General features: G+C 38.7%; 1 protein-coding gene across 2 annotated transcripts in view; it reads left to right on the forward strand.

Annotated features, from left to right (window-relative positions):
• Window positions 1–13,914, forward strand: part of LOC103181585 (disintegrin and metalloproteinase domain-containing protein 22) — a 140,960-nt gene that overhangs the window by 49,059 nt on the left and 77,987 nt on the right. For both annotated transcript variants that reach the window (XM_042331863.1, XM_042331862.1), the window contains exon 5: window positions 10,762–10,844. In XM_042331863.1, the coding sequence (XP_042187797.1) occupies window positions 10,762–10,844 (83 nt within the window). The remainder of the gene's footprint in view (window positions 1–10,761; window positions 10,845–13,914) is intronic.

Consider the following 13,914-nt stretch of genomic DNA (forward strand, 5'->3'; position numbering starts at 1 on the left):
ATTTGGTAAACAGTGACCAAATACAGATAGATAAACTGTAAGAAGAACACCGTCCTTTTATCATGAAGTTATGTATTTTATTTAGGAATAGTTGCAAGGCCACAGTTTACTAAATTGACACACACAAATGTAGTATAGACAACCTAAATGTTTAAATGTGGATTTGTTTAAATCTGAATACTGGCTAAACCAGGAAACATTTTTACCCTCTGATAGATCTGAGTGGTTCAGTGCAGCATTAGTTGTTTGGTGAATAGAAAACTACTGTAAGCTTTAATAATAATAATTATTATAATAATTGTAAGCTTTGAGATGCATTTGAGCTTCTGATAGGTCTTGTCTGCCTGTTCAAGCGAACATTAAAGGGTCCAGGACGTTAATCAAATTGAGAAGTGACTTCTTAGTATCCTGCCAAAAAATGTAAAAAGTGATTATACTCTTCTTGACGTTTGGGGGACATTGCTGTCTATGAATTGGCTGTTGCATTTACTTACAAATACACAGTCGCTAGATTTTTGCAGAAAACTTATAGATGTTTTGATGTGATGAAGCGCTATTTCAAATAAAAAGATTATTCTTATGATGAATGCACCAATTGGAGATTCGACCTAAACCAGCAAACCATTGATGTGTCATTACAGCAGATATACAGTTATCTTGTTCAAGGGGAGATCCTCGTTGAATTGAATACTAGCATCTGAAAACTGAGCAACAGCTAAGATTGTTTCGTAGTGTACAATAATTACACCTATATCAAAATGCCTGTATATTGTCAAATTAAGGGGAAAAAATTACATTTTCATTGAATTAGTGAGAGCAGGAAATGGTATTGTGTGAATGTGCCAGTGACTCCAGGATTACTTTGTTGTATCTCCCTCGTATTTGCACCATATGTTTGTGACACTTCAAGTTTGGCATGTGAGCAAAGGTATTCACAGTTTCACACCATGATAAATTCTCCTGTTTAGACTTAGAAATTTATCCTGACACAGACCCAAGCACAAGGTTGATGCACACATTTGGCAAACACACAGTGACAGATTGGTTCTGCTCAATTTATTCTGGTTGATTTTTCAGTGCTTATTTGACATTGCGCCTTATCACATCTTTGAGACGTCTCAAAGTGTTTCACACAACAACAACAACAAGATTACATTTGTATAACGCCTTTCACGTTGGGAGGACGTCCGAAGGCACTGAACAGTATACAGCATTTCAGACCTGAGCTGGGGTCAGGGCAGGAGAAGGGAGGGGAAGGGCGGTGGCCGATGGCATGGTCGAAGAGGAGGGTTTTGAGGCGGGACTTGAAGGAGGCTAAGGAGAGGGCGAGACAGAGTGATGGGGGGATGGAATTCCAGAGGTTGGGGGCAGAGTGGCTGAAGGCTCTCCCGCCAATGGTGGGGTGGGTTGAGGGACGTGGAGCAGGCCAGAACCGGCTGAGCGGAGGGAACGGGCGGGTTGGTAGGGGGTTAGGACGTCGCAGATGTGGGGTGGGGCGAGGCCATGGAGGGCTTTGTAGGTGAGGGCCAGTATCTTGAACGGGACCCTCTGAAGGATAGGGAGCCAATGGAGTCGTGCGAGAATGGGGGAGATGAGGTCACGGAGTTTGATGCAGGAGAGGACTAGAGTTCTGGATTATCTGCAGCCTGTGGAGGGAGGAGTTGGGAAGGCCGACAAGCTTGTAAAGTGAATTGACTGTATATTTTGAGAGTGAACTCATAGTTTGATAGCTCAGTGCCATCTCTTCAGCCTCATTATTACAACATTGTTTTGCACTATTATTTGATTAGATGCCTGGAATTACTGCTAAAATATTCTATTATTTGTATTACATGACACTGTTGACATCTTTTCAAGAGAAACTTGAGTTACTGTGTGACATGTTAGTTGGAAATATTGCCCAAAACGTTTCTGCTCACAAATATTTGTAGTACATTTTATAATATTAATAATCCTCGCATTTGTTATATTTGTTATAGTGCCTTTTGTGTTAGGAAGATGTCTCAAAGCACTTCACAGGATTTTACTGTGAATTGGAGTGACTGGATTTGTAGATGAACTCGGCAACCAATTTACGCACAGCAGTATCCCACAAAAAGCCATGAAGTAAATAGCCAATTATATTTGGATGGAACCTTGGTTTAACTTGTCATCCAAACGACAGACCACTGATAATGCAACAACCTCCAGCACTGTAATGGAGCGTGAGTTTGATTCCCAACTGGGGCTCGAACCCACAACCTTTTGACTCAGAGGTGACAGTGCTACTAACTGTGTCAAGCTGACACCTTAATATGCTAAAGCATGGCCCGCAGATGTTACATGTTATGAAAGCCCTTTTCTTTGACCATTGATAGTTTGACAAAATACCATTTTCCCCAAATCTGTCCTCTTCCTCCTCAAAGGTGTTTTGACTAATTCTCTTCCAGTGGGATACCGATTGCCCTCTATTGCTTTTCAGAATTGGTCATTCCCCACATGTCAGACTTGACAGTGTATGTTAGCAGCAATCAAGAGCTGGATTCCTGGCTGAATTTCTTCTCCGTAACCTGGGAATCTGAGGCCAATTGTAGCGCCTTCATGCTGCCCCATCTACTATTGAGGCATGTCCCCAAAAATATACAATCAATTCATTTTCAGTGTATTTTGTGAAGCGCTTTGAGATGTGATAAGACCCAATATCAAATGCAAGTATATTATTACCTGTTTTTTAAAAAAATCACAAAACAATAAGCTTGTTCACAACTGGAGTCCTGTTTAAACCAAGGAGACACATTTCTAGATAGAAACGGACAAGGAACCAATTTCCATTTTCAATTTATTTACTTTTTACATTTTGTTTTACTCCTTTGTCTTTGAACAACATGAACCTCCCCTTCCCAGGTCGCTATCAATGCTATTACTGATGCTATTCAATTGTAATGAACACTCCAGCTGTCTGGCCCACCTGTTCTAGCTTTGCACCATTGAGGAGGCAGGTTCACACCACTAAGTACTTCTTCATAAAAAAACATGATGATCAGAAACGTTTAAGACAGTCATAGGCTCAGAAGTAATTGGTACCAATATAGTGCATCAGTGGCCTCATATTTATTTGGGAGGATGTTTCTTTTTTATCCAGGTCTCTCGCATACCCATGATTTACTTCCACAAAAGCAGTAGTCTGCAGAGAATAATTAATACCTCTGCCAATTTACGGTTCTTATATTGCAACACCGCAGGCTATTCTAGTAATACTTCTCTTAGCCTCTTTTCAATCCATCCCAGGCCTATCTATTTTCAGTTTTATTGATAGTAGTTTGCTCTATTGTTCCCTGGGTGTAAAAGGTTGAACTTGTTGTATTATTTGTTGTCAAGTGAACCAAAGTTCACTTCTGCAGTAACTTTAAAGGAGACCTACCAGAGCAGAGGTCTGATGGTCATGATTAGTAACGTGGATATACATCTAAGCCTGCAACTAATAACAGCACACAGCAGGTACCATCAGCCTTCACAGTGTTGTACCAGTGACATTCAAGGGCCATGTTTTAGGCAAATGGCTGAAAATTCAGCAAGGTTTAATGTTTGCCAATGCCTCAGTGCTTCCCCATTTCATTCATTGTTGGCTCTATGATGATGGTCTGGACAGTGGCTTCACTGAATCATTGCATTGAAGATAAATTATCCTTCCCTGGGTAGGATCTTCTTCAACCGACACTGGCAGTTATATTTCACAGATTTTTGAGCTAAATTCAAGAAGCAAGGGAGAGGACCCAGGTTCGATTCCAGGGCAGGGCGAAACCTTAGGTAAGTTTCCTTACTCCACACACCTCTGTTTACCTAGCAATAAGTAGGAACCTGGTTGGTAGTCGGTTGGCGGATTGCTTTCCGGGGGTAATAATCCCTTCAACAAAAAAAAGATTTGGTCACTCAATCCATGAGTATTTATGGGACACTGCTGTGTGCAATTGGCTGCTGCGTTTTATCCACAAAATATATAGTCAATTCACTTTACAGTATCATAGAATCATAGAATTATACAGCACAGAAGGAGGCCATTTGGCCCATCGTGACTGTGAAAGAGCTATCTAAATTAATCCCAATCCCCCGTGCTAAAATTGCCCTTCACAATCCTGTTCCTGTGCCCTTTCTTGTGGTTGCATGTTACATCATCTTTACCTGTACATCATTATTTTTATTTTCTAACCTTTGGTATACAATTTATAACCAACTTTTTGATTGCATTTAGTAAACCACACCGGGGACTCATTGAATACAATATTATTTCAGTGATTTGATTAAACATTGTAGCTCACACTTAATCTTTTTATTTTATCTATTATTTTTAATATATTGGATGAATATTCTCCTGATGAAGCTGTTATTTGGATTAATATTGTATCTGACTGGTCCCTGCCATGAGTCTTCACCTTTCGTATATAATCTGTAAATTATAGGTAAACAGTTATATGTTTTGTGTTGAAAATGATAACTCTTCTTCCCTTGGAGAGGCTATTGACTTTATAGCAGTAAATCTTTGGAATAATTCATAAATACCAACACAAAACATTCATTTCCTTTCCAATTTTACTCCTGTTAATAACTTTGATCCAGATGCATTTCAAACAAAAAAGAACAAAATCATTACCTCTAACTAATCAACCACATCTGTTGTCTTGCTGAGCAGCAATCATCAATTTAGAATAGTTAGCTAATATCTACAAGCACCTGACACTGATGGTTCTGAACTGGCTTCCCTGTGGACCTAACCTCGTGTTTCTCATTGTACTTTCAACTGCTTAAATGAATCATTTTGCGCATATATTTATCAACGTTTACATTTTTTGATGCATTATCTTTGAAGCCTTCCAAATAGTCTAATGACTTCATATATTTTAACAGTTATGGAGTCTACTTATATTTTCTTGTGGAACAATCTATTAAATAAGTGTTCTGTGATGAGTTAGGCAAGATTTGAGCAGTAAAAGTATTGGTGATAGTTTGGCAGCTATTTTAAATGAAGTCTATTTTTTCCTGATGTTTCTCTTGTGTTGTGATGTATCCAGAATATATCCATCAGTGAAACAATACAAGTTTGTATAGTCCAATGGTGTGAAGATGAAAATTGGACAATTTAACATCCTGCATCTAGAAAACATTACTAAATTGATGGTTATATTCAAGGTAATCCATCATTATTAGATCCTTTCACTCGTTAAATGCATCTTTTATATAAGGAAGTATTCGTCAAGCTCCCAGACTGTATATTTGGATCACATGTTCCTCTGGGATTAAAGCTGAACCAGATTCAGTTGGCAAAACACCAAACACTGTAGTGTATTTTGCTGCCTGTGAGAATAGTTTAGGCAAGAGCATCTGAAACTAAACTTTCATAAAGAGGAAGTTAAAATTGACCCTGTTAACCAAAATTACATGGTGCCAAAGGGTAAAATAGCCTAACTAGAAGCTACAGAAACCAACAATACTCTGGATGGGTTAGTAAAGACTAATTACAGTCTACAAAATTATGAATTTTAAATTGTAAATGTTCTACTGCACAAGGTCAGTTCAGTAACATTTGGGGCATTATATTCAGACCTTTTTAAACATCATTGAATCACAAACTATTACAGCACAGAAACAGAACCATTCAACCCATCAGGTCTGCACTTGTGTTTATTCTCCACATGATACAATTTAATCTCACTCTCCACTGCTCATTTCCATACCCTTTTAGTGTCTGTTCTTTTCAAACATCTATCAAATTTCCTTTAAAATTTCTCTTTCTGGAGTTTGCTTGGACTATGCTTTGTGGCACTGAATTTCATATTCCAGCCATCAAATACGTGTGCAATTCAAATTGCACTTGAAACAATTGGGCATCGCCAAGTATTAAAGTCTGATCTCAGTGAGAGTTATTGTCAACTCGAGAACCCTTCAGAGGTTTCAACAGCCATGTCACAAAGTATATAACACGCATGTTTCCACTTTTCAAGGCATTGCTTGAAATGGTTTTGAAATGGTTTGCTTGTAGATTTTTAAAGAATCCTTTTACTCTTGCTCTTTTGTTTCAGTCTAGTAAGTACCATAAAAGCAAGTATACACATCACACTGTTGTATTAAAAAAAACTCCCCTATATTATGTATTTGGAGGCTGATTGGAAAAACACCCACATCTTGGGCAATAAATTATACCAGAGACTCACAAGGTGTAATTGAAGTATGCTGTATTAGATTTCCAATACATTTTATGTTATTGTAGCAACTGCAGATATTCTCATACAATTTTGCTCTACTATTTTTCCTTTGAAGCATTTCATTTTATTGTTCACACCATGCAATCACAGTACTAGATTATCTACATTTTTTCTAGCACTAATGTCTCTACTGAATGCAGCATTATGTAAATCAGTTGGTTTTCATTTTCTGGTTGCAAATAAAAACATTTGTGTTACAAACAATGCTATGCTAGTGTGTGTCAGCCTGGCTCAGTTGTCTAATTTCTGAGTCAGAAGATTGTGGGTTCATGCCCCTCTTCGGGACTTAAACTGACGTAGTCCAGGAAGTGGAGACTCCAATGCAGTGCTATGAGTGTGTTGCATTGTTGGAGGTCCTGCGCTTCGGATGAGACGTTAAACCCAATGGGCTCCCAATGTCCTGGCTTTTGAAACATTACGTGCATAAATTGGCTGCAGCATTCACCTATAAAATACACAGTCAATACCGTTTACAATATATCTGTGAAACACTTTGAGACATTGTATAGTGCGTGAAAGACACTGTATTAAATGTAAGGATTATTATTATATATTTCCCTGAAAGAGGCTAATATTCTAAGGCAATGTGCTAAATTATGTTGTGTGTTGCTAATGCACACATTGTGGAGTCCTGTAGCTCAGTGGTTAGAGCTCTCTGGGTTTGATTCCCAGCAGGGCGAAATGTTGGGCAACTTTCCTTACTCCACATGCCTCTGTTTACCTAGCAGTAAGTAGGAACCCAATTGTTAGTCAATTGGCGGATCACTTTTCCGGGGATAATAATCCTTTCAAAAAAAACTAATAAATCGGTCACTTCAATTCACAACTGTTTGTGGGACACTACTGTGCGCAATTGGTTGCCTGTTTTGCCCACCAAATATATCCAGTTAATTCACTTTACAGTATATTAAGCACTTTGAGATGTCTCGAAGATGTGATAAGGTGCTATATCAAATGTAAGGATTATTATTATATTAGCTCTCAGATAACAATAGGTTAGAAAGGCTTTACGCGATTGTGTGAAGACTTCTTTCTCTGGGAATATCTATTTATTAATGCTAGTCTCTGTCATCGTTATTTGCTTACGTACAGATTACTTTTTGTAATATGGCAGATTTGTTGAAGCAGAAATATAAATGATCATGAATGAATGGATTGACAATTCATTCTGACACTGTATTGTCCCCTCAGTTTGTTTTCATTTCATTTGGCTTTAGTTCTGACCAACAATTATTCCTGTATTTTGGTTACCCTTCCTACTTCCTACCAAAGACAAAGACACAATGGTTGAGGTCAAACACATGTTTTGATAGCGATTGAATTACAGTCCTTATGCCACACAGTGTTAACTGAAACACTGGCGATCAAAAACAACAATAGGAGCATTGAAATCTTCAGGCTCAACCATTGTTTGAATCTGTTAAGAAACATGAATTGTTTTACCTCAAGGGTTTTGATACTGATATCATCCCTTTCTGCAGCCTCACTAAATACATTAATGCTCCTGAGCTTACTTAAGAAAATTCACTTTGAATCTCAAGGCACAGTTGCAGTCAGATGTATTACGTATTACTGTAGCTGTGTGTGGTAAAGTCAGATCGCACATCAATAAGATTTTTTTAAATTGAAGGTCATTTTCATTCTCAATGTAAGTCTGAGCTCACTGCTGGGCTCTGAGACAGAGGAGGAACCATTAACTGTGGCCAGTGTTTGCTTAACAAACCTTCAGCAGGAAGCTCGACTTCGTTCTGGAGGTGGGAACCATGGCCTTCTGATGTAAAGCTTGCTGTGAGCCAGTGCAAGATCAGAGAACTTCCCTTGCCACTTACGTCACAGTTCATAGCTTTTAACAATGTTTTTTTTGGTTACATGTTGCAGCCCACCATTTGGGAATCTCACTTCAAACTTGCCTCCATATTGATAAAAGTATCCTGACTCCCTTACATTCTTTCCTCAAGGTTTCATTAACCTTAAGTTGCTAAAAACTGATTTTTTAAGTTTTTTATTGGTTAAACAAACCTCTTGTAGCTGAGCAGATCCTCTCCCGCTTTGGTAAATAGGATCAGTCTTGTTTTTTTGTTAGTTTGATCTGTTGGGATGCGAATGATTCCATTCAGATAATACTCTGACCTCCTCTGAAACCAATAAATTTGGTCACTCAATCCACGACTGTTTGTGGGACACTGGCTGCCTTGTTTCGCCCACAAAATATACAGTCAATTCTGTGAAGCGCTTTGAGACGTGAAGACGTGATAAGGCGCAAATGCAAGGATTATTATTATTATTATTTTTAAAGATGCATTGTGAGGGCCTCGTTATAGGGAGAATGGAATCCATGATCAGCAGGGCAATTTTCTTTATATTTCAGGATAATTTCAATGATCCAAACAGCGATGTCTTCTGTGAAGATCATGTAATATGTTGAAAAGATTGTGGTACACTCTTGGTCAGCTACCATTTTGGAACAGAGTTAAATAATAGTAATCCTTGCATTTGATATAGCACCTTTCATGTTGAGAGAACGTCACCAAAGTGCTTCACAAGATTTACTGGGAAGTGGAGTGACTGTTTATTTGCAGTGAATGCGGAAGCCAATTTGCACATAGCAATGTCCCATGAAGTGAGCAGCCAATTTTATTTGGTCACCGGGAAGAACACCCTTCTCTTTTCGAGCAGTGCGTTGAGATCTTTAACATCCACCTGAACAGGCAGACAGACCCTCGGTTTAACCTCTCATCTGAAGGGTGGCACCTCTGATGATGGCACACACTCCCAACGTTGCATTGGAGTCTCAGCTTCAATCGACAATGTGAGTTCAAACTACAACAAGATTACATTTGTATAGCGCCTTTCACGTCGGGAGGACGTCCCAAGGGTCTCAACATGGGGCTTGAACCCACAACCTTCTGACTCAGAGGTGAAAGCATTACTAACTGAGCCAGGCTAACACACAAGGCTGACAGATATTCATCCATTTGGTTGAATTAAGTTTTCACTTCTTCCCCTCTCGTTTTCATTCAATTTGTATAATCAAATACTTTCCTTGTCTAGAATCCTGTGAAGGTATCATAAACATTGCATCCCAGAAATAGGTAATTCCCCTATCAAGTCTGTACTGGAGATTTTTATTTCTTCCCAAGCCACCGAATCCCCACTCTGCTTCACTCCCCATAACTTTAATATACCTATTTGTCAAGCATCTATCTAATTCCCTTTTAATAGAATTTATGGACTTTTTGTGGCAACAACTGGTGGTAGAGAATTCCAGATTCCAACCAAATATCTGTGTAAAAGATTATTTCAACTTCCCCTTTAATTACTTTTATGAATATCTTAAATGTATGCCCTCTCATTTGTGATTCACCAGGAGAAATAATCTATTATTATGTATCCTATTAGAAACCTATGCAAACATAAAGGCCCTCATCAGGTCATCCCTTAAACTTCTCACCTCTTTCTCCCCAGAAGTGCTGATCAGCATCCGTCTTTCTCCAGACTAGACGACAGGCTGTCTGGGTTCAAAACAATGAAAGGAATCAGAGTCACTTCATCATAATGGGATAGCAGAGCTATATTAGGTTTACAATTTGCCCTAAATTAAACTCAGCATTGCCTGAATCTGATTCCAATCAAGCAACTGGAGACTTAAGTTAATTTATTCGTGATTTTAAGAAGAATATGGGAAACTAATGGTTAAGTGCATTTCATGCAACGAGCTTACACTGAATATTGAACTCTATTGTATTTCTAGAATGTATCCTGTTTCAGACTTTTGAAATTTCCACACATTTGCACTGTTATGCTTGCCACAAAAACATAAGGAAAATGTCCAGATGTTTAGACCATTAATGTGCAGTAAGCATTGATTATGACTGTAAACCATTTCATTAAGATGTTTTAAAAGGAATCTGGGTTGAAGTACACCAAATAGACAATGATCTGCTGCATTAGGATAATTTATCAGTCCTAATGAAAGGGAGAAATCGAGGTGGTTACCAGCATAATCTCCCCAAAGGCAATGACAAGGTAATTGATCTTCAGCTGGCAGCTGCTCGCAGACTTGGACAGAACAGCAGTTTGTGAATGGAAGTGTGCTGAGAGGAAGTATCATGACATACTAACTGCTAAGAATGAGCCAAAGATCTTGCATGACCCTGAACAGATGTTCCTGTTGGTGAAGTGTTTTAGCAAAAAGGACTACTTTGCATTCTTCTGATTGATCACCTTTTTACCGTCTTCCATCAGACAGAGATTGCATAGATATTCCACTTCTGATAACTGGTGTGGTAAAGGAGAAAGATCTTGTCTGATCTTTCATATTTAACTTTTTAATTACTTCATTGATCAGTCTGTACAATATTAGTGGAGAGGCTTGTTGAAGTATAAAGGTTCTTTTGCTATTCCTAAATCCTTCTTAATTTCTTACATCATCACTGGCAGAGCACAGCAGGCAATGTTGTTACTGGCAATTTTCATTGAAAATTCCAAAATGATGTACAGTGACACTGGTTAATTTTAATTACAGGGTGGAGAGCACTGTTATTATCATGGTATAATCCGAGGAAATGCAGAATCCTCTGTGGCCCTTTCAACCTGCCATGGACTACAGTAAGTTGCTAATCTTTTGAATGTATGTTCATATTTACAGTATTTAGCAGTTCTTATTTAGCATTGTTTTTTTTCTGCAAAACAGCCTAATAATGTTTATTGAATAACTCATTTTAGTTTCCAGTTCTGTGATTTTTCTAGCACACATCTGAGTATCAGCAAGAAGGAAACTATATTAGACCTTAGCTCTATCTGGTAACCTACTTCAAGGTGATCTCCAAATTGCCAATTTTAAAATGTTTAGGATGACATTGGGATATAACTGTATGGCAAATTCTTACTTCTTCCTAGTCGACTCAGTTCTGAACTCAACCTGCCATTGTTTATGCTGATATTGGCATGTGGTGGGATCTCCCTCACTTTCTGCTACTCTCTCATTTCCCCAATGAGGAGAGGAGGGTTCACCAGCACTTGCTATGTCTTCCATGAATACCAAAACTTGAATCAAAATGGAATTCTATTATCAGGTCTGAGGCTCAGCCTCAAACCTAATCTAATTGCTTAAGTGCAGTGCAGTTTTGAATTTCATTGATTTCAAAAATGAGTTTGGGGTGAGAATTTAAGGGCAGCTTTCAGGAGATTAAAATAAAGAAAAAGACTAATGCTTCGCTGACATATTCCATAGGGAATAGAGTGGTATTATCCAGTCATGTTGTATCTCTTGAATGGGAAGACATGTCATGTGCATGTCAATAAGTAAAGGAGATCATTTACAAATCTCTGTTTCACTGTGACCTGCAGTCTGCTTATCAGTCCTAAAGCAGCACAGTATTTAGTCTCTAAAGCTCTTTAAGACAGCAGGATTTCCCTCCATGGACACATGTAACTTTGTTTTAGCTGGGGAGGCCCTGTTAATGTTATAGTAATAATAATAATAATCATATGTTTAGAATGTTGGAGAACCGATCTCCCATTTACAATGGGAAAACAACTTCTTTCCAACAATGTCTTTTCAGGATATTGAGGTATAATGGATCCCCTTCTTGTTTGCTTAATGCATGGTGCACCTTATTTTCCTCAAAATACTGTAATTATACATGGTGGATTTTTAAAAATCCCATTTTTCACATACTTGCTTCCAACAAGAATGTCAAAATCAGGAATAATAGCATTCGACAGTTTTTACACTCCCCTGTCTAGAACCACTGAGACCTGCTGTAATGTGCCATTGTAAACCTAACATCACTCTCTGGGTGCCATCCCAACTAACAAAAATTATAGTTTCGTTCTCAGCATTACTGAGAACACAACTAGAGGAAGAGAAATGATTTCTTCCAGTTCATAGCAATCATGGCATAATTACACCAAAGATACGGATGAAAAAGGTCCTTCGCACCATTTCATTTCATCCTTCCAGAATATCTATCCTACCCATCTCCTGTGACAGCATTAAGCTGTTGCTTAACAAGAAATGTAAAGATACTGAGGGGAGGAAACAGTTAGACTGCTGTACCGTGCTGAAGATTTAATAATTTATTTTTAGCTAACACTCTCCAATAGGCATATTTTGAATTTGTTTTTTTGGAGAAAGAAGAAGAATACTAATAATGGATTTTGTTTAGGAAAACAAAGACAGTGTTGTTCTTGAAATTCATTACAAAAGTGTTCATTGTAAAGTCATGGGGCTTTAAAAAAAACTACTGCACATGTTAGATAGATACCAATCTGTTATGAAACAAATGTGTAGTCATGTGTTTGATGTCACTTGATTCTCTTTCTTTCTGCTGAGGTACAATTACAAGGCAATCTCCACACTTTGTCCGAGTGCCCATTATGCATATATGAGGCCAAACTTTGTAGTCGGAGATAGTTGACGCATCACTTGCAATTTTTTAGTTGCAATTATTCCCCCCCTTTGTTTTGCAGCGTTAACACCTCTTTAACCCATCATCCCCTGTCCTCTACCCCATTTTCTCCTTTGTCTTCCTTGCCTTGCCCCTCGCTTTCTGTTTAACCCTTAAAAGCCTCTCTCTCCCAACATGCCCCAGTTCTGACGAAGGATCGTGGACCTGAAACATTGACTGACTTTCTTTTCTCCATAGATGCTGCCTGACTTGCTGAGTGTTCCCAGCGACTTCTGTTTTTGTTTCAGATTTCCAACATCTGCAGTATTTTGCATTTCGTTTTCCTTCTTCATATTAACATGTCTTGTGATCTTGTGTTGATAGGCTATTAAACCGCGGGAATAATTACAGTCAACGTGTCCTTGACCACATCCACACATCAGGTGTCAGCCTGGCTCAGTTGGTAGCACTCTGGCCTCTGAGTCAGAAGGTTGTGGGTTCATGCCACATGTTGGGATTTAGTACCCATATAGTCTATGCTGACATTCCAGTGCAGTGCTGGGGGTGAGCATTATCAGAGGTGCCGTACTTTAGATGAGACATTAAACTGAGGTCCCACCTGCCTGTCCAGATGGGCACTGAAGATCCCATGACCCTATTCGAAAAGAGAAGGGAGTTTCTCCCAGTGTCCCGGCCAACAATCTTCCAAATAAAATTGGTCACTCACTCCATGGCTGTTTGTAGGATATTGCTGTGTGCAAAATAGTTGTCACATTCACCCAAAAAAGACACAGTCACACCACTTCCCAGTGTATTCTGTAAAGCACTTTGAGATGTCTTGACAATGTGATAAGGCATTATATCTAATGCAAGGATTATTATAAGAACATAAGAATTGCTAGACGAAAGAAAACCAAGGTCCATCCAGCTTGCCTTCCACCAACCTGGCAGTTACATGCACATATCATGACCCAAAGTATATACTGTATCCCAAGTCATTATTTCCTAAAATACATTTATCTACTTTGCTTTTGAAAGAATCAACACGGTCTGCTTCCACTGTCTCCCTAGACAGTCTGTTCCATACGTTTACTACTCGCTCTGAAATAGATTTGTTTTGAATTTTTATTAGTATCCAATTTTGTGTGCTCACTCCTGTCTGACTTGCCCCTCCCTAACCAGTGACTAGTGCTACACCAGGCACTGCCTTTACCCAATAGGTCATCAATGGAACACATCTGCTTGGTTCAGTAGGAACAATTCTTTTTCCTACCCTATGTTGTTTA

Source organism: Callorhinchus milii, unplaced genomic scaffold, assembly GCF_018977255.1.
Source record: "Callorhinchus milii isolate IMCB2004 unplaced genomic scaffold, IMCB_Cmil_1.0 Scaffold2, whole genome shotgun sequence".
Taxonomy (NCBI): domain Eukaryota; kingdom Metazoa; phylum Chordata; class Chondrichthyes; order Chimaeriformes; family Callorhinchidae; genus Callorhinchus; species Callorhinchus milii.